This window comes from Schistocerca cancellata, chromosome 4 (assembly GCF_023864275.1).
Source record: "Schistocerca cancellata isolate TAMUIC-IGC-003103 chromosome 4, iqSchCanc2.1, whole genome shotgun sequence".
Lineage (NCBI taxonomy): Eukaryota > Metazoa > Arthropoda > Insecta > Orthoptera > Acrididae > Schistocerca > Schistocerca cancellata.
In genome coordinates this window covers 531,986,794-532,008,884 of record NC_064629.1, presented here as the reverse complement: position 1 = coordinate 532,008,884, position 22,091 = coordinate 531,986,794, and the positions used below count along the sequence as shown (strand labels likewise).

The 22,091-nt window shown below is 43.7% G+C and overlaps 1 protein-coding gene across 1 annotated transcript in view; it reads right to left on the bottom strand.

Annotated features, from left to right (window-relative positions):
• Positions 1-21,565, bottom strand: part of LOC126184648 (dimethyladenosine transferase 2, mitochondrial) — a 53,545-nt gene extending 31,980 nt beyond the window's left edge. The window contains exons 1-3 of the mRNA XM_049927123.1: positions 21,062-21,565; positions 4,575-4,735; positions 4,167-4,314 (exon numbers count right to left, since the gene is read on the bottom strand). Coding sequence (XP_049783080.1) covers positions 4,167-4,314; positions 4,575-4,735; positions 21,062-21,392 — 640 coding nt within the window. The 5' untranslated portion in view covers positions 21,393-21,565. The remainder of the gene's footprint in view (positions 1-4,166; positions 4,315-4,574; positions 4,736-21,061) is intronic.
• Positions 21,566-22,091: the final 526 nt, after the last annotated feature.

Genomic DNA, 22,091 nt, shown 5'->3' with positions numbered 1-22,091 from the left:
CACTCCCCACAAACTGCCAGATGTAAAATAATGTTTTTACTAGATGGTGGTTTTACATGTAGCATTTTTTAATTGATGGCCAATTTTGAGTTTGATGTCCTGCAATATATGTTAATGACATAAACTCAATCACTTCAAAATGGCATAAAAGAACGAAACCTGGGTCATAATTAAGTAAACAACACTACAGTCAAATGGTGGTGTGTTCATTTAAAAAATAACACGTCACAGGTCTCGCCATAGCACACGGCCACAGATGCCACCAAAGATCGCATCGATGACACCGCGTCAGTCGCAGGCTTCCAATTTCTCTGTAATGACCTCTGCACAGAGTTTGCTCTATTCATTTCGGCAGTGGTGCCTGTTTCTCTGCTCATTTCCTGATGTGTTTGTCCATAGTGCAGTTCCTCGCATGGTGGCTGCCTCTCTTAACCTAAAACAGTAGTCTCTCAGGTGACTGTATTCAATAAACTTTTCTTTACTAGACATGATGGATGCTGCTTCTGTTAATACTAGATATACTATTTGTGCTAACATTAAATTCTCTCCTCTTGCTCTCACACTGTTTTAATCATCCTAACTTTGATACCTTGTACGAACACTGCTTATGGCATTTTCCCAATTAGAGTATGGCTACCTGGAATATCTGATGCCCTCGTCACTCCCTCAACAGCTTCTAGAAATTGATGTTGCAATGTATTAATAGGATTCACCCATTCGGCCATGCTTTCGGCTCTTTTCTGTTAACTAGAGAATAATAAACACACATGGTAATCCAGAGTCCATTTTTCACATCTGCCCAAGTTGCTGTTAAATAATTTAAGAGTAGTTTACTTTGAGCTGTGCCCACAATTTCAGTTTTAACAAATTTTAATACCACACTATCACTATGGCTTGGTGTTATATGCTAGGTCACACTAGTCCACAAACTCCCCAAGTTCATCTTTATTTCCACCAAAAGCTCTCAGGATTAACATCAATGTGTTAGACAAGACTACACGCTGAGCAGAAGAGCTTGACAGGCATACAGCCCACCTGTATGGCCTGCACATGGGTGCAGTGTGAGAGACAGATGGAAAATACCCTTTGCAAATGTTGGCGGCAATTTTCAAAGATGACCGATGCTACTTTGCCTGATAATGCAGCTGAGTAAGCATTTCTTAACAGCCGTGAATAAATCATGTGCTTATCTACCACTACACGGTGCCAGGCTTTTGAAATCATTTGCATACTGGCAGTGAATTTACAGTGTGAGCATGTGCGATGCGCTACGTTTACCACTAAACTTTACACTTACTACTTCTTTCTGGTCAGTACCATTAACATTATCAACTATAATGGATTGTATTAGTTTACTCGCTCAATTTAATCGTGAGACGAGTGAGTGGCAGAAGGTCGGTGTAGGACAATCCACACCGCTTGCCTGACACTTAGTGAGTGAGCATTGTGAATTGGTGCATAGTGTAACTACTGGCTGCAAGCTTCTGTATGTGTAGCGAGTGAAGGGTGAGTGTTGCTCACATGGTTTCTCCATGTGAATGCAGGGCTGTACTGAGTGGGGACCTCATTACCTTCCAGATTCAGATTAGGTGTTTTTTCATCCTTTTTCACAGATGTAGACCTCAATTACACACTGTGTTGTGATCCACTCACCACGTTTCTCGATCAGGCAGCAGTGTTGTGTTGATATCTTGTGCAAGTGTAAGATCAGAATTTGGTGCGGTTAGCACACACATGTTGCTGATTCTACTGTCAGTGTCCCCGATCTTGGTTATCGTAATTGCTGCAAAGGTGCCATGTCTTGTTTACTGCTGTGAGCTGCTTGTTGCGATCACGTAAACAAATGTACAGTAACCCCAGTCCAGATGTACGTACTGGCAAGCTTTTGCAAGTCCTTCTGATTGCACAAAGTTAATTGAATCTGATGCTCACTTACATAGCATCTGCTGTAGGCTTGTTCATTCGAATCTGTTGTCATTGGCTGGGACTCTCAAATTCTGCTGAACTCCATCTTGCTTGGTGTTTGAGGGTCTCTATATACATCATTTGGAGCTTTCTACTTGTAGATAATAGGTGACTGCATCACTTCTTATCTCCAAGTTGCAAACAGTGAGTGCGAAATCAGTAGTCCCCCCCCCCCCGCATGTGTTCTCTTAATGGACTGACAAAAGTGGCTTTCACCAAAAGTTTCTACCTAAGTTACCAGACTTACAGCTAATTTTCATATTTAGATGATCATTTTTGCAACCCACCATCATTTAGTCATTACAGTACGCTTCCCCTAGATCCCAGCATACAACATCACAACCTTCTCTGGTTTTGGCACTTGAAGAAGAATGGGCTGCCATTCCTCCACAGACATTCAGACACCTCATTGAAGATGTCCTCAACAGAGTTCAAGCCATCACAAATGCGAAGGGTGGAAAGAACCCATACTAAAGTTCATAATGCTTTTGACCTGATAATGTGTGGTAACATTAAGCCCAGATGTTACAGTATGGAAAATGTGTGTAAGAAAGGAGGAGGAGGAGGACATTAGTGTTTAACGTCCCGTCGACAATGAGGTCATTAGAGACGGAGCACAAGCTCGGGTGAGGGAAGGATGGGGAAGGAAATTGGCCGTGCCCTTTCAAAGGAACCATCCCGGCATTTGCCTGAGGCGATTTAGGGAAATCACGGAAAACCTAAATCAGCTCCGTGTTAGCTGTGTGATTTAAACCGACTGTGAGTGTGATAGAGTATCCAAGAGACACTACCACAAAGCAATTAAATAGCTTTCTAGTGCTCGTGTCATTTTATCGTTGTTTTATCAAGGACTTCAGTGTTGCTCACATGGTTTCTCCATGTGAATGCAGGGCTGTACTGAGTGGGGACCTCATTACCTTCCAGATTCAGATTAGGTGTTTTTTCATCCTTTTTCGCAGATGTAGACCTCAATTACACACTGTGTTGTGATCCACTCACCACGTTTCTCGATCAGGCAGCAGTGTTGTGTTGATATCTTGTGCAAGTGTAAGATCGGAATTTGGTGCGGTTAGCACACACATGTTGCTGATTCTACTGTCAGTGTCCCCGATCTTGGTTATCATAATTGCTGCAAAGGTGCCATGTCTTGTTTACTGCTGTGAGCTGCTTGTTGCAATCACGAAAACAAATGTACAGTAACCCCAGTCCAGATGTACACACTGGCAAGCTAACCACTGCGTCACCTCGCTCGATGTAAGAAAGGAGGTAAATTAAGAGGCATGTAAAACAAATTTTAGCATCCCAACTTATCCATTAGCCCTGCCAGATCAATATTCTTGGATAAAATTATTCAAGTTTTCCAGCTGTACAAGTTTTAAATGATATTTTCAGCTTTCAATAATCGCCATAGTCAGTGTCAGGTGAGTTGACTTTTATAACAGATTAAATGGTGGTGGTGCTGTTACCTTCAGTCCAGAGAGTGGATGCATGCACCACTCCCTGCTACTTGATACTGTGCAAGCCTCTTCCTCTCTGAATAACAAATGTAACATACATTCATTTGAAGCTGCTTTGGTCTTCCTCTGCAATCCCCCCCCCCCCCCCCCCACTCACACACATTTCCATCCAATACTAGACTGATAATTCCTTGGTGCCTCACAATATTTCTTACCAACTGATCCCTTCTTCTAGTCAAAATACACCACAAATTTCTTTTCTCCCCAATACTATTCAGTACCACTTCATTCGTTAGGTCACCCGCACATCTAATCTTCAGCATTCTTGTAGCAGCACATTTCAGAAGATACTGTTCTCTTCTTGTCCTCCTTTCAAGACAATGTATGATTCACACCTGCCAGCACCTACTTTCTTTGGAACTGGAATTGAAGTATGAAGATATTTCTTGTCTCATGTATCTTGCACACCACTTGGAATAGTTTAGTCATGGCTGGCCCTGCCAAAGATATCAGAAGTTCTGAGGGAACATTGTCTACTCCAGGGGCTTGGTTTGACTTAGCTCTGTCAGCATTCTTCCCGCAGTATCACAGTACTTTACAGGTACTGCAGGAAGAAAACTAAGGTAATTATAACAATTTTTTTGTAATATTAACACTGTACTGGGTGCATTTCCTGAAAACAAATACAAAAATTCTAGAAGCCGTAAAATAAAGCTCCACGGCTATCTCTCAACAATTACATACCGTCATTCCAACTTCTTGCAGGGACACGTTTTATAATAGTTTCAACTCTGCTACCACTGTCCATTTTGTCTTGAAATTTGAACTTTGCAAGATCTAAAATATCTGCTGAGTAAAGTGTTACACGACTCCTGTTTTCTTCTTCAATGGCCTAAAGAAGATGCATTAATGTGACTAAACTGAGTCTAACACAACAGTATTCTCACAGAGTTACTATGCAAGCAGTATCAACATCAATCAAAAGGACAAATATATGTGACAAGTAATAATGGATAATAAATTTAACTTAATAAATCTGCTATGATAGTACTGTTGGTTCACTATAGTTCATATATGACAACCCATAATTAGGTTTGAAGGTAATACACTAATTGTGAGAACTGGTACAAAAATGTTGACTATATAATTCACCTGCAAACGAGCTTTAAACTCAGCACTGGATTCATATAACTGCAAGTTGTGTGCACCACAATTAAGCAATCTTTTAGTTATAAGTCCAAGTCCTGGATTTGCTTCTATTATTGGTGAGTTTAAGCTTTCAACTTCTTTGTTAATGGCTGTCACTATCTCATCTGAAACAAAGTACATTATATAGTATGCTTACTTAGAAATTATGCAGTACAGTTTATGTAACTATGCTACACTCTATCGCTTACTGTAAAATTATACTTGTTTGGAACAAAACAATTTTTTTCAATAACAACCATTTCATTTCAGTGTTTTCTTCCACAAAACTAACAACAATTACAGCTGTTCAATTGCAATTAGGGTAAAGCTATGTATAGGATGTCTCGCCACCTCCTCCTTGAAACCTTGGTTGTGGTGACAGACTCAGCTGTAGTGCAGGCTGAGGTCTTGATTAGGTTGAAAGATGACAATCTGGTCGTGAGTTGACGAAGTCGATGAATGTGAAAGTCAAATAAAGCTGCAGTAACAAATTGTGTGGTAGCAAAGCCTAATGTTTACATCCACACCATATTGAAAAATGCAAGGGGAAAGTATCAGCGAGGAGAGTTTAGTTAAAGAAATTTGTTTCTGTAATGAAAGAGGAAGTTCTCTGTGTGTCATCCAATAGAACGTACTTCTAACTGTGTAATCCTGAAGCCCATTGTATGGTGTACACTGTACCAATAACATTATTCTCTACTCTCATTCCATTCATAAACATTGAGCAGAAAGGATGACTGACTGAGAAATTAGAGCTTACATCTTAGTCCTGCAATTATTTTCCTGTATTCAAAAAGGGAAACAACTTCAGGAACTCATCAACAATTTATTTACATAAAAACACCATAAATACTTCAACTGCGACAACATGGAGTTTTGAATTTAAAACTGCATGTCGTCGTCCCTTGCTGATGCATTGTGTTTGTAGTGTCATATTAAAAGGAAACAAAAGCAATTTTCATCCAAATAATTGAAGAGAACATCCAAGACGATAGAAATCCATAAATTGTCCTTCATGAAATGAACAGAGTGCACTATTGGAAGCTGAGCATATGCTGAGTGGGGAATATGCTGACCAAAGGAGATAAATGAAATTGACTGATTCTCGTAAAGGCATTTCTTGTTCATGAGTCAATTTTCAGGATGGAAGTGATGAAATTAGGTAACACACTAGACAGCTAAGAATGAGCATCAATGGTTTGATGCGAGGCAGTCAACAGAAGAGAAATATCTCAAGCCTTAGATTTAACTGGAAAGAATAACAGTAACTTATTTTTTGTCTTTTTGATTATTTTCTTTGCCTCAAACTGAGAACGGTGTTATCTACCCTGAGATGTTAGAAGATCCACCAACCTATTAAAACAAATGACAAGAAATGCTGACACTGGCAATTTGCTGACTACATGTGAACATCTGTGCCATCATTATGAGTGGCAACAGGCACTATTGCAGTTCTTCTGGTGGAGAGTTCTGGACATTACTCCTAAAACCCAGATATCACAAAAAAAATTCACTTGTTTTCAAAGTTGCATGAATACACTTGTGCAGTAACTTTTGAAGAGGATGATGCGGTTCAATTAGTGGTGATTAACAGGTTTAAAAAAACCAGTACAACACTATTATCATAAAGCTTTTAAAAAAAAAAAAAAAAAAAACATAATACCCAAACTTAGAAAAAGATATGGTCACTGATGACAATATGAGGGACAGTAATTTAGGATAAATAAAACATACTGCTTCATAAGATATTTACAGGCTGTTTGAAAATTTTCCCTCCAGATTAGGTGGACAGGTATGAGCATGCGTTTTGTAGTTTGTCCTATTAGGGTATGGTTGTGTAATTTATGGTGTGTTTCACTTTACGAAATCACATGCACATATTGTTCCAGCGAACTACAATGTGTTATATGAAGCTTATTTCACATATGGTGCTTTTACTTACAAGAATGTTTAAATTTGCACTAACTGTGTTAGGGGAAATGTCACTGTATCAGTCTGTAATACCACATTTTTCACATTCTGTATTAAGACTGTATGTACTGTTACGTATTGGACCCCCCCCCCTGAAATCTTGGCTGTGGTGACAGACTGATCTGAAGCACAGCCTGAGGCCTAGATTAGGTTGGAAGGTGACACTTTGGTTGAGAGTTGGCAAAGCCAACAAATGTGAAAGCAGAAATTATGGTTGTGGTAACAAATTGACCAATAACAAAGCCTAATGGTTCCATCTACACCATACTGAAAAATGCAAGGGGATGCAATACATAACTTTCAGGTCAACGGAAGCATTTGATTCCACCCATCTGCTTTGAGCCATGACGTAAGGGTGTTCTGGCGTGTGACGTCATTATGGTGCAGAGTTTATGAGTTGGTTGTGTTTGTTGATGTCGTCTTGCTATGTTTGATGGCGCCCTGTGTGTGTGTGTGTGTGTGTGTGTGTGTGTGTGTGTGTGTGTGTGTGTGAGAGAGAGAGAGAGAGAGAGAGAGAGAGAGAGAGAGAGAGAGAGAGAGAGAGATAGCCGACCTACTTTGCAGTGGCGAAATTTGTTGGTGGTAAGTAATTGTGTTTTTGGGCCTATTGTCCCGAGTTTTAATGTTTTGTGTATCTACTGTGTATTGAATGTATTTTAATTTACGTAGGGATGTTTGACTTTTGAATTTTTGAGGTGTTGTGGTTTTAGTTTTATTTTTTGTAGTTGTAGGTGTCGGATTTTCGTATCAATAGTTATGGTCAAGGGAAATGGCCAATTCCAATTTTCGTAGTTTTATATTGGTGTTATGGTATCGTCAGCTGTGGTCAAGGGAAATGTCTGATTCCAATTTTTGTAGTTTTTTTGATGGAGGCGTTGGCGTTTTGGTATTGTCAGCTGCAGTAGACCTACATAGATCAAGGGAAGTGCCCAATTCCTGTAGATTTTTTAATTTTTTTTTCTCTTCATTTTGTGTGTTTTGGGATTGTGGTGTGTTTTCTTTTACTGTTATATTTATGTTGACCCCTCCCTAAAACCCCCAATTTCCCGTTAGTTTGATCATATTTTTGGAGGGAGATGTTATTGCCTTATTTATACGTGTTTTCGTGTTTGTTGCTGTGTGTATGTAGTGACATCATAGGCGCCATATTGCAGACGCTCAGAATAGCCATTTCCGCTATATTGATGTTGTTATGGGTCAAAGTAGATGGGTGGAATTGGACACTTCCATAATCCCGTAACTTTCACACAGTATGGGACAGTGAAGTCGACGATAGGTATGCAGTTCAAGCAAGTCACACGCCAACACGTGCACATCTACACTTACAATCCACACATCATGTTACATTAAATAGTAGAAGGTATATGATGTACCACTATCAACCCCTCCCCTCCCTACTTCTCTCTCTCTCATCCTGTTCAATTTGCAAATGGTACATGACATTGGTGCTGTCTGCAAAGTTCTTGTAAAAGTTCTTCTCTGGCTGATGTCATTCCTTCATTATCTCAATCAACATGATTGAGATAATGCTTAGCTGTGGCTCTCAAAAGGGCTTATATATGGATGTTTCTGGTGTGAAAGGATCAGCCATAATTTCTTGACACCCAGTGTATGCCTAACTGCTTTTCTCAATCGCAATCTTCAGAGAGCCTTCTTTCATGTATGGTACAGCAGTGTATGACACCATCAACCACAAGTTATTATTAAATAAGGTCTACAACCTAAACAAGGATTTCATCCTCATCAGGCTCATGGCCAATCTCCTGCAGAACCCAAGATTCTTTGTTGACCTCAAAGGACAGCATAACCGATTGAGGCTAGAGAAAAATAGCCTTCCCCAAGGAGGTGTATTGGTTCCAATTCTGCTCAATGTATGTACTAACGACCAACCCATAGTCCCCAACTGCAGGAGTTTTGGAGTTTGTTGTATGCTGATGTTCTCGCCCTGGCAACCCAAAGCCCAAACTTTGATTCAATAGAAATCACCCTAATGAGTGCTCTTGAAGATCTGTCAAAATACTACAGAATAAACCAGAATAAACCAAACCCATCAAAGACACAAGTGCGTGCTTACCATCTGAGCAATAGGGAATCCACCCACAAGTTAAAGATACAATGTTTAGGGGTTAAACTGGAACACTGTGATACTCCAAAAGACCTAGGAATGACACTTGACAGATTTCTAGCATTCAAAAAACACTGCATGAATTTCAAATCAAAAGTGTCCACCAGGAAAAACCTACTGAGGAAACTTGCCAAATCACACTGAGGCAATCAAGCTGAAACCATCCAAACTCCTGCAACGGCATTATGCTACACTGATGCAGAGTATGCCTGTCCTGTTTGCTATGAGTCATCACATGCCAAACAGGTGGATACTGCCCTGAATGACACATGCAGAATTATAACATGCTGCCTGAAGTCAACTCCAGTTGAATGGATCTATCGCCTTGCAGGAATTGCACCAAGAGAAATAGCAGCAAACAGGCAAAGAACGAAACTGGAGCAGGAACCCCCCCCCCCCCCCCCCCCCCTGCATGGGCAACAATCTTACTCAGAATGACTCAGGTCAAGGAAAATTTCCTCACAACATCAGAGAGACTAACAACTACTGATAAGCCAGGCTGCAACTATGGAGGGCTGAGACATCCCACTCTCGTAGCTGCAAAAGATTTTCAGACTCTTTACCCCCTGGTCATGATGAGAATTGGCCAATCTGGAAGTCCCTGAATAGGCTAGAGTCAAAAGTGGATTGGTTGGTTGGTTTGGGGGGGATTAAAGGGACCAGACTGCGACGGTCATCGGTCCCTTTTTCCAAAAAAAGTAAAACTACCCAAAGAGAATAAAAAACGAACAACAGGAAAGACGTCAGACGACACAGGACAAGAAATACTCCTACAGACATCAGACAAAACAAATTAAAATCACACAGAGTGTGACAGTGGTTGGCCGACCATAGAGATAAAAAGGAAAAGCCAACCACCGAGAACACATTAAAAACTCAGCGTAAAATCGTAGGCCAATGGCCAGAATCAACACAAAAGAACAGAACAAACACTCAGAGTAAATAATAAAAAACCCCTGCCCGAATAAAACGGAAAACTAAGTCAGCCATACCAGGGTCATCACATAAGAGGGCAGGGAGCGTATCAGGCAGCGCAAATGTCTGCCTGACCACAGCTAAAAGGGGGCAGGCCAACAAAATGTGGGCCACTGTCAAAGCCGCCCCGCAGCGACATACAGGAGGGTCCTCCCGGCGCAGTAAATAACTGTGTGTCAGGTGGGAGTGGCCAATGCGGAGCCGACAAAGCATGACAGAGTCCCTGCGGTTGGCTCGCAGGGATGACCGCCACACAGTCGTCGTCTCCTTGATGGCACGGAGTTTATTGGGCATGATCCGATTGCGCCATTCAGCGTCCCAAAGCGCAAAAACTTTTCGGCGGAGGACTGCCCGCAAATCAGTCTCTGGGAGGCCAACGTCCAGAGACTGTTTACTCGTGGCCTCTTTCGCCAGGCGGTCAACATGTTCATTGCCCGGGATACCGACATGACCGGGGGTCCACACAAAAACCACAGAGCGGCCGCAACGCGCAAGAGTATGCAGGGACTCATGGATAGCCATCACCAGACGAGAACGAGGAAAACACTGGTCGAGAGCTCGTAAACCGCTCAGGGAATCGCTACAGATAACGAAGGACTCACCTGAGCAGGAGCGGATATACTCTAGGGCACGAAAGATGGCGACTAGCTCAGCAGTGTAAACGCTGCAGCCAGCCGCCAAGGACCGTTGTTCGGAATGGTCCCCTAGAGTTAGCGCATACCTGACACGACCAGCAACCATCGAACTGTCAGTGTAAACAATTCCAGAGCCCTGATACGTGGCCAGGATGGAATAAAAGCGGCGGCGGAAGGCCTCTGGAGGGACCGAGTCCTTCGAGCCCTGTGCCAAGTCGAGCCGAAGGCAAGGGCGAGGAACACACCACGGGGGTGTACGCAGAGGCGCCCGGAAAGGAGGTGGAACTGGGAAAAACCCAAGCCCGCAGAGAAGCTCCTTGATGCGTACGGCGATCGGACAACCCGACCGGGGCCGACGGTCTGGCAGATGGACGACTGACTAGGGGAACAGGACACGATAATTTGGATGCCCGGGCAAGCTAAAAACATGGGCAGCATAAGCGGCCAGCAAACGTTGGCGTCGGAACCGCAGCGGAGGTACACCTGCCTCCACTAGGACGTTGTCCACAGGGCTGGTGCGGAAAGCACCAGTGGCAAGGCGTATCCCGCTGTGGAGAATTGGGTCCAGCACCCGCAACGCAGATGGGGATGCTGAGCCATAAGCTAGGCACCCATAATCCAGGCGAGACTGGATTAACGCCTGGTAGAGCCGCAACAGGGTAGATCGGTCGGCGCCCCAGCGGGTGTGGCTCAAACAACGCAGGGCGTTGAGATGCCGCCAACACGCTTGTTTAAGCTGCCGGATATGAGGCAGCCAAGTCAACCGGGCATCAAAAAGGACACCCAAAAACCTGTGGGTCTCCACCACAGCAAGAAGTTCGTCGGCAAGATAAAGCCGCGGCTCAGGATGGACCGTTCGGCGCCGGCAGAAATGCATAACGCGGGTCTTGGCAGCCGAAAACTGAAAACCACGCGCTACAGCCCAAGACTGCGCCTTGCGGATTGCGCCCTGTAGCTGACGTTCAGCTGCTGCAATGCTAATAGAACTATAGTAAAGACAGAAGTCGTCAGCATACAGGGAAGCGGAGACAGAATTTCCTACTGCCGCAGCGAGACCGTTTATTGCAATTAAAAACAGGCAGACACTGAGGACAGAGCCCTGGGGTACCCCGTTCTCCTGGACGAGGGAGGAACTATACGAGGCCGCGACTTGCACGCGGAAGGTACGATACGACAGAAAATTTCTGATAAAGATCGGCAGAGGGCCCCGAAGACCCCATCCATGAAGCGTAGAAAGGATGTGATGACGCCATGTCGTATCGTACGCCTTCCGCATGTCGAAAAAGACAGCGACCAGGTGCTGACGGCGGGCAAAGGCTGTACGGATGGCCGACTCAAGGCTCACCAGATTGTCGGTGGCGGAGCGGCCTTGACGGAACCCACCCTGAGACGGAGCCAGAAGGCCCCAAGACTCCAGCACCCAATTTAAGCGCCGGCTCACCATCCGTTCAAGCAACTTGCAAAGAACGTTGGTGAGACTAATGGGACGGTAGCTGTCCACCTCCAGAGGGTTTTTTCCAGGTTTCAAAATGGGGATGACAATACTTTCCCGCCATTGCGACGGAAACTCACCCTCGACCCAGAGACGGTTGTAAAGGTCGAGGAGGCGTCGCTTGCAGTCCACTGAAAGGTGTTTCAGCATCTGACAGTGGATGCGATCTGGCCCGGGAGCGGTATCAGGGTTTTAGGCAAGGGCACTCTGAAATTCCCACTCACTGAATGGAGCGTTGTAGGGTTCAGAAGCGTTGGTGCGAAAAGAAAGGCTCCGACGTTCCATCCGCTCTTTAATGGAGCGGAAGGCCTGGGGGTAATTCGCAGAAGCGGAACTCATAGCAAAATGCTCTGCTAAGCGGTTTGCAATGACGTCGGAGTCAGTACAAACTGCTCCATTCAGTGAGAGCGCAGGGACGCTGGCAGGGGTCCGATAGCCGAAGACCCGTCGAATCTTGGCCCAGACCTGCGATGGAGTGACATGGAGTCCAATGGTGGACACATACCGCTCCCAGCACTCCTTCTTGCCTTGGCGGATAAGGAGGCGGGCCCGCGCACGCAGCCGTTTGAAGGCGATAAGGTGGTCCATGGAGGGATGTCGCTTGTGACGCTGGAGCGCCCGCCGGCGATCTTTAATCGCTTCAGCGATCTCAGGCGACCACCAAGGCACAGCCCTCCGCCGAGGGGACCCAGAAGAACGGGGAATGGCAGACTCGGCGGCAGTGACGATGCCGGCGGTGACTGATGTAACCACCGCATCAATGGCATCAGTTGAGAGAGGCTCAATAGCGACAGTGGAGGAGAACAAGTCCCAGTCAGCCTTATTCATAGCCCATCTGCTAGGGCGCCCAGAAGAGTGACGCTGTGGTAGTGACAGAAAAATCGGAAAGTGGTCACTACCACACAGGTCGTCATGCACACTCCAGTGGACAGATGGTAAGAGGCGAGGGCTACAGATTGAAAGGTCAATGGCGGAGTAGGTGCCATGCGCCACACTGAAGTGTGTGGAGGCACCATCATTCAAAATCGAGAGATCGAGCTGCGACAATAAATGCTCAACGGTGGCGCCTCGACCTGTTGCCACTGACCCACCCCACAGAGGGTTATGGGCGTTAAAGTCGCCCAGTAATAAGAAAGGTGGCGGCAATTGGGCTATCAGCGCAGCCAGGACATGCTGCGCGACATCACCCTCCGGTGGAAGGTAAAGACTGCAGACGGTAAGAGCCTGCGGCGTCCACACCCTAACAGCGACAGCCTCTAAAGCTGTTTGTAGAGGGACAGACTCGCTGTGAAGAGAGTTAAGGACATAGATGCAGACGCCACCAGACACCCTTTCATAAGCTGCTCGGTTCTTATAATAACCCCGATAGCCACGGAGGGCGGGGGTGCGCATTGCTGGAAACCAAGTTTCCTGCAGAGCAATGCAGAGGAAAGGGTGAAGGCTGATAAGTTGGCGGAGCTCAGCTAGATGGTGGAAGAAACCGCTGCAGTTCCACTGGAGGATGGTTTTGTCCATGGCTGAGAAAGGCGTGCCGGGACTGGGACGGCAGATTACGCCGCTGGGTCACCTGCTGCCTCCGATTGAGCACCCGTGCTAGTGCTATTGCTATTCACGGCGTCTGAGGGACCGGCGAGATCGAGGTCCTCAGCAGACGCCAGAATCTCCACCTCGTCCTCAGACGCATAGCTAGAAGGTTGCGATGGGGTGGCTACCACCGCGCGTTCCTTGGGCTTAGAGCTGCTCTTCTTTGATTTCTCACGCTGCTCCTTGGGTTTAACTGGCTGGGAGGGCTTCACCGATTCAGTCTCCGGGACTGAGGAGGATCGGGAAGCCCTTCGACCTGCAGATTGTGGGCACTTACGCCACTGTTGATCGTCAGCCTTCCCGCCGGTGGAAACCTGGGAAGGGAGGGACCCAAGGGACCCCTTGCGAGCGTGAGAAGCCGAAGAAGTTGGACACTTCTCCGGCTTAGAAGCGGGGACCGACGTCCACGATGGGGGGGATGGTGTTGCTCCTGAGGTAGGTGGCACAGGAGCAACCCGGTGGGTAGAGCCCCCCACTGGCAAGGGGGCAGGAGGAGTTGTACCACTCGTCGATCCGGCCGGAAGGCGCGAAACTGATGGGGCTAGCACAGGTGTTGTAGCAGCGGCGTAGGAAGTTGTCATTCTCACTGGATGTAATCGGTCGTATTTCCGTTTGGCCTCAGTATAAGTCAGTCGGTCCAGGGTCTTATATTCCATGATTTTGCGCTCTTTCTGGAATATTCTGCAGTCTGGCGAGCAAGGTGAATGGTGCTCCCCGCAGTTGACGCAGATGGGAGGCGGGGCACATGGAGTATCGGGATGAGATGGGCGTCCGCAATCTCGACATGTGAGGCTGGAAGTGCAGCGGGAAGACATATGGCCGAACTTCCAGCACTTGAAGCACCGCATCGGGGGAGGGATATAGGGCTTGACGTCACATCGGTAGACCATCACCTTGACCTTTTCCGGTAACGTATCACCCTCGAAGGCCAAGATAAAGGCACCGGTAGCAACCTGATTGTCCCTCGGACCCCGATGAACGCGCCGGACGAAATGAACACCTCTACGTTCTAAGTTGGCGCGCAGCTCGTCATCAGACTGCAAAAGGAGGTCCCTATGGAAAATAACACCCTGGGCCATATTTAAACTCTTATGTGGAGTAATAGTAACGTTAACATCCCCCAACTTGTCACAAGCAAGTAACCTGCGTGACTGGGCGGAGGATGCCGTTTGTATCAGTACTGAGCCAGATCGCATTTTAGACAAGCCCTCCACCTCCCCAAACTTGTCCTCTAAATGCTCGACGAAGAACTGAGGCTTTGTGGAGAGAAAAGACTCCCCATCAGCTCTCGTGCAAACTAAGAATCGGGGCGAATAACTGTTACCTCCATCCTGGGACTTACGCTCTTCCCACGGCGTGGCCAGGGAGGGGAACGTTTTCGGATCGTACTTCTGAGCATTAAATTGAGCCCGAGAACGCTTAGAGACTGCTAGCGGCTGGCCGCCAGCGAGAGATGATGTACCACGCTTCATTGCGGGTCATCCGCCCTGATGCCACCTACTCCGACCAAGGGCCCTCCGCACGGGCGCCACCCAGCCACAGCAAAGGCCACCTGGCAGGATGGCCGTTGCCGGGAGTCCTGATACCCCAGGAGGATAGGCATCTACTCCTTGGCATACGTGGGGAGTTAACGGCGCAGGCATCAGTAGAGCGATCCCTGTGTTGTCAGGGGGCTACAACCAAGAGGGTACATGGCGGCCCCACCACAACGGACTGGCTACCGTGCTGGATCTTAGGTGCAAAACTGTCCAAGGTCGTCGTCGCAGTTAAAAGAAACACTGCAGAGGGCAGCGTGGTAATCGCACCCAGGGACGTATCCCCGCCCTAAAGATCGAAAACGAGCGGGACACCATTGCAACGACGTGAAAGCCGGCTAAAGGTCTAATTGCACGACGGATACAGTGCACCATGTAAGGCGCCCTTCCCCAATTGGCTCGCTCTTCGGAATAATTTAGAAAGATGGAGGTCAAACCCGAGAGGGGACCATCACATAAGGCCAAAACATGTGAGACTCCTTTTAGTCGCCTCTTACGACAGGCAGGAATACCGCGGGCCTATTCTAACCCCCGAACCCGCAGGGGGGCAAAAGTGGACAGATCTCGGGTTAACCTGGAAAAATGGGGATACACTGAAGAAAACAAAACACAATGTGATTGTTAGGGAAGAACAGACTGTTCAATATATGCTTAAGTGTCGATTGTGTCCAGCCACCTGCAAAAATGATGATCTGTACCAGGCAATGGAAAATGCACTGGAAGTGGCCAACTTTTGGTCACAGATTATATAAACTGTGGTGCTGTGTTGATCAGTCAACAATTGTATAGACTGTGTTTTATGTATGTTTTAAACAGGAAAATAATAATAATGATAATAATAATAATAATCATAATAATAATAATACTGGAAAGTGGCTCTCATCCATCCCTTGCACAAGAAAGGTGATAAGCAAAATGTAAATAACTACAGAGGTATATCTTTGTTGTCAGTGGACTACAAAATATTTTCAACAATCCTGCTAAACAAGGTAGAAGCAACATTTAATAGCCAATTGGGAGAATACCAGAGTGGATTTAGAAAGGGCAGATCTTGCTCAGAACAGATTTTCAACCTAAAGTCCATAATTCATCACAGACTTACAAACTCCAAAGATATAGTTGTAACATTTATAGATTTTAAAAAGGCATTTGACTCAGTTGATAGAGAAACACTATAGATAAAGTGATCAGAGAATTTGGCATAAAATCTAAATTAGCAAACCTTATTCATGAAACACTCACAGACACCAAATCAAAATTAAAGTCTCAGGACGAAATATCAAAGGCATTCAACATTAAAACAGGTGTAAGGCAAGGTGATGGCCTGACTCCACTCCTGTTTAACTGCATACTAAAGAAAATAGTAAGAGAATGAAAACAAAAACTAAAAGAAGAGACACTATCACCAATCAGACTGGGAACTAAAACAAAGGTATTGAAATTCACTGTTTAACATTTGCGGATGATTTTGTCATTCTTTCTGAAAACCTAACAAATGCTGGAATACAAATCAATCTCTTAGAAGAAATAGCCAACAAAGCAGGTTTGAGAATATCTGTAGAAAAAAAAACAAAATTTATGACAAAAAGGTGGGAATTTAAGGAGATGGGACCTGGATAAACTGAAAGAACCAGAGGTTGTACAGAGTTTCAAGGAGAGCGTAAGGGAACAATTGACAGGAATGGGGGAAAGAAGTACAGTAGAAGACGAATGGGTAGCTCTGAAGGATGAAGTAGTGAAGGCAGCAGAGGATCAAGTAGGTAAAAAGACGAGGGCTAGTAGAAATCCTTGGGTAACAGAAGAAATATTGAATTTAATTGATGAAAGGAGAAAATATAAAAATGCAGTTAATGAAGCAGGCAAAAAGGAATACAAACATCTCAAAAATGATATCGACAGGAAGTGCAAATGGCTAAGCAGGCATGGCTAGAGGACAAATGTAAGGATGTAGAGGCTTATCTCACTAGGGGTAAGATAGATACAGCCTACAGGAAAATTAAACAGACCTTTGTAGAAAAGAGAACCACTTGTATGAATATCAAGAGCTCAGATGGAAACCCAGTTCTAAGCAAAGAGGGGAAAGCAGAAAGGTGGAAGGAGTATATAGAGGGTCTATACAAGGGCGATGTACTTGAGGACAATATTATGGAAATGGAAGAGGATGTAGATGAAGATGAAATGGGAAATACGATACTGCGTGAAGAGTTTGACAGAGCACTGAAAGACCTGAGTCGAAACAAGGCCCCGGGAGTAGACAACATTCCATTAGAACTACTGACGGCCTTGGGAGAGCCAGTCCTGACAAAACTCTACCATCTGGTGAGCAAGATGTACGAGACAGGCGAAATACCCTCAGACTTCAAGAAGAATATAATAATTCCAAACCCAAAGAAAGCAGGTGTTGACAGATGTGAAAATTACCGAACTATCAGTTTAATAAGTCACAGCTGCAAAATACTAACGCGAATTATTTACAGACGAATGGTAGAACTGGTAGAAGCCAACCTCAGGTAAGATCAGTTTGGATTCCGTAGAAATGTTGGAACACGTGAGGCAATACTGACCTTACGACTTATCTTAGAAGGAAGATTAAGGAAAGGCAAACCTACGTTCTAGCATTTGTAGACTTAGAGACAGCTTTTGACAATGTTGACTGGAATACTCTCTTTCAAATTCTAAAGTTAGCAGGGGTAAAATACAGGGAGCGAAAGGCTATTTACAATTTGTACAGAAAGCAGATGGCAGTTATAAGAGTCGAGGGGCATGAAAGGGAAGCAGTGGTTGGGAAGGGAGTGAGACAGGGTTGTAGCCTCTCCCTGATGTTATTCAATCTGTATATTGAGCAAGCAGTAACGAAAACAAAAGAAAAATTCGGAGTAGGTATTAAAATCCAGGGAGAAGAAATAAAAACTTTGAGGTTCACCGATGACATTGTAATTCTGTCAGAGACAGCAAAGGACCTGGAAGAGCAGTTGAACGGAATGGACAGTGTCTTGAAAGGAGGATATAATATGAACACCAACAGAAGCAAAACGAGGATAATGGAATGTAGTCGAATTAAGTCGGGTGATGCTGAGGGAATTAGATTAGGAAATGAGACAGTTAAAGTAGTTTCGCTACTTGGGGAGTAAAATAACTGATGATGGTCGAAGTAGAGAGGATATAAAATGTAGACTGACAATGGCAAGGAAAGCGTTTCTGAAAAAGAGAAATTTGTTAACATCGAGTATAGATTTAAGTGTCAGGAAGTCGTTTCTGAAAGTATTTGTATGGAGTGTAGGCATGTATGGAAGTGAAACATGGACAATAAATAGTTTGGACAAGAAGAGAATAGAAGCTTTTGAAATGTGGTGCTACAGAAGAATGTTGAAGATTAGGTGGGTAGATCACGTAACTAATGAGGAGGTATTGAATAGGATTGGGGAGAAGAGAAGTTTGTGGCACAACTTGACTAGAAGAAGGGATCGGTTGGTAGGACATGTCCTGAGGCATCAAGAGATCACAAATTTAGCATTGGAGGGCAGTGTGGAGGGTAAAAATTGTAGAGGGAGACCATGAGATGAATACACTAAGCAGATGCAGAAGGATGTAGGTTGCAGCAGGTACTGGGAGATGAAGGAGCTTGCACAGGATAGATTAGCATGGAGAGCTGCATCAAACCAGTCTCAGGACTGAAGACCACAACAACAACATGACAAATATAAAAAATGCTCTGGAATTCCTAGCAACACATATTGGCCAGATAAAGAGGATAAATAAATTTAAATATTTGTGAGAAATTATCCAAGAAAATGGCTTAGAAAAATTTGCTAGAGAAGAAAGAGTACACAAAATGGAGAGAGCTTATGAAATAATTAGGAATGTCTGTCTAAAAATTTGAAGATACAGCACTACAACACAGTAGTAAAACCAGAATGTCTTTATGAAAGTGAATGTTTAGTACTGAACTACAAATTAAACAAACTTGAAGTCCTAGAAAGAAAAATCATTTGAAAAATACTTATAGCACCTAAAAATACATAGGTATGGAAATTAAGAAGCAATGAAGAAATTTATCGCAACAGAGAAAACATAAATGAAACACTATGAAAGAGGCAACTGCTATTTTTAGGACACTTACAGAGAATCCACAACAGGTTAACCAAACAGATTTTTAAATATCTTTGGGACAAGAAGTCAACAATAGCCTGGATTCACGAAGTTAGGAAATATCTGGAAAGAAACAACGTAAGTGAAAGAGATGCAACAGGAAGGGATATTTTCAAGAGCCAATTGTTAAAAATGGAAGGATTCCAAGGCAAGATGTAGAAGAGAGACAGGGTCAAAATGGTCTGAGAAGAGAAAAAGGATACATAGTCAAACGATGAAAGAATACGGGAGGAAAAAGAAAGAACAACAAAGAAGGAAGCATTGAAACTGGTGTGTGGTCCTTAGATGACCCACATGAAGAAATAATAACAATAATAAATAATAATAATAATAATAGGTGAAGGGTAGGTGGGAAAACTGATTGTTGAAGGAAGGCTCACGTATAAGCTACAATTTCACTGATTTTTATTACCAGCCACTTTATGAGATATATATGCCACGAAGAAATATGCCACTTGACTCTTCATGGAACAATGAAAGTTATGTGGTGGTTATCCTAGCATTTTTCATGGTTTTTTATATCATATACATACATAACATGCATAAAATAGTTGTCAATTGTCTAAGATACACTTTATGAATTTAGCTTGCAGTTCTAGTTTTTTGTGATGAAACATGCATAAACTATGCCACTCAGTGTATAGCTACAGTGCAAATGTAAAGATCAGGCTACATTATACGTCAATCTGTTATCACAAATTTTATTCACATTCACAGTGGTTGGCTTTTCCAACTCACAACCAATTATCATATTTCAACTAAACCCATACCTCGGGCTACATTACAGAGCAGTCTGTTACAAACACCAAAAATTCAGTGTAGGGGGAGGATCCAACAAGACTTGCCCATGGAGCATACATTAGCACAATATTAACATTAAGGTCTCTGAAGTTCATCTCACCAATCTTGGAGCATCTACTACTGTATTGATTGGCTCTGAGCACTATGGGACTCAACATCTTAGGTCATAAGTCCCCTAGAACTTAGAACTACTTAAACCTAACTAACCTAAGGACATCACACACACCCATGCCCGAGGCAGGATTCGAACCTGCGACCGTAGCAGTCCCGCGGTTTCGGACTGCAGCGCCAGAATCGCTAGACCACCACGGCCGGCGCTGTATTGATTGATTTGGGGGAATGGACCAGACAGTGAGGTCATCGGTCCCATCCGATTAGAGAAGGCTGGGAAAGGAAGTTGATTGTGCACTTTAAAAGGAACCATCCCAGCATTTGCCTGAAGCAATTTAGGGAAATCAGGGAAAAAACAAATCAAAATTGGCAGAGGCAGGTTTGAACTGTCATCCTCCCAAATGCTCTACCACTGTAGGTGGATGACAATCTTCATGGTACTCATTCGACGACTAAAAGAATCCTTGCCAAAATGTGTAGTTCCATGCTGAATGCTTTCAATCACCCCTATTTCTGAACTGGCATGGATCCAAAATTGACGGACAACAGTCAGGAATCGTGTAACTAGTGTTGTGATTAATCTTCTTTACATTTGAATTAAATTTCCTCAGAATTTGTCCAATGAATCTCAATCTGGCATCTGCCATTTATAAAACTTGTTTTACTTGATTGCTCCATCTTAAATCATTTTAGACAGACAGTCCGAAATGTTTTACAAAAGTGACTATGCCTACTGATTGATTAAGAATAGCATAATCGAACAATAATGGGCCTACCCAACTATTCACCCATAATAGATAAACCAGTTTGTATTCTCAAGTACCGTGATTCTTAAAACATTTGAAACAATTAAAAACATCTGATGCAGAACGGAGTGTCCAAGTTTTGACACCTCTAGTAATGGCTGTCATGTGCTTACAACTGACTGTGATCACCAAGATGTTATATTCAATAACTGCTAGAAATATCGGTACTAGACAGCCCGTTAAACAGACTGGCTGATATATAAACTTACAAAGGAAGTGTGCAAGAAAAAGTGTCAAACCAAGTCAATCTGTGGGTCCCCTTCTTACCGGCGACATCGTCATCAACAAGATACAATGCTTCTGGAATTTTTCTCCGCATTTTTAAAATTTTCCCCGGAACATCTTTCAGTACATTCCGAAGAGATTCCTTTGTCTGAAAGTAATTACTTATTTCTTCAGATTGAGTCATGCGTCGCTTTCTCTTACGATGTTCCTCGGGTTCATTTGATCTCCACCGAAGAAAACCTCCGCATAAACTACAAGGTCGAAGCCGAATGAACATCGCTTCAAATAGTCTTCTGTTTACATTCTTCTCAAGACTCGTGTACTTGCTAGCGAAACACCATTCGTTAAAAAAAATGGAAGAATTCCTCAGCATATTAATCAATGATGTGAACACACAAAAAGGAAGAACACGAGTCCTAGTTACTTTTCCTCCACAGAATAAATATTTAAAAAAAAATAAAAAAAGTACACCGCACGTTCACAGTTAGCAAATACAACACGTGAACCTAATCAATTTCCCCCATCTACTACCAAACATAAACATTGACAGAGATATTCGTTTAAACAACGCCGGCAGAGATAGTTGATTATATGCAGCAAGAGATAACCAAAGATATAAACTATATTATATATTTGGAATAGGTATGTTTATAAATAAATAAATCTTCTGCTACCAATCACGATTTTTCTTTATTTTACTATTCGCAGGACGCGTTTCGAGAAATGATTCCCATTTTCAACTGCGTTCTTTGTGTGTATTAAAATTGGAAATGGGAATTATTTCTCGAAACGCGTCGTGCGAATAGTAAAATAAAGAAAAATCGTGACTGGTAGCAGAAGATTCATTTATTTATAAACAAACCTATTGTTTCTATAGTCGCAGGCTTTCAAAAACCATTTATAATGTATCAGATCAGATCTCTTTGGAAATCACTGATTTTATAATTTCGACAGCAAGAGAACCATTCACTGATTATTTAATCAATGTACCAGTGCAAATAATGACCAAGGAGGAAAAAGGAAATATCAGTACTAAAACAGTTTAGTACTGTTGTGTACGTAATTGGAGTTC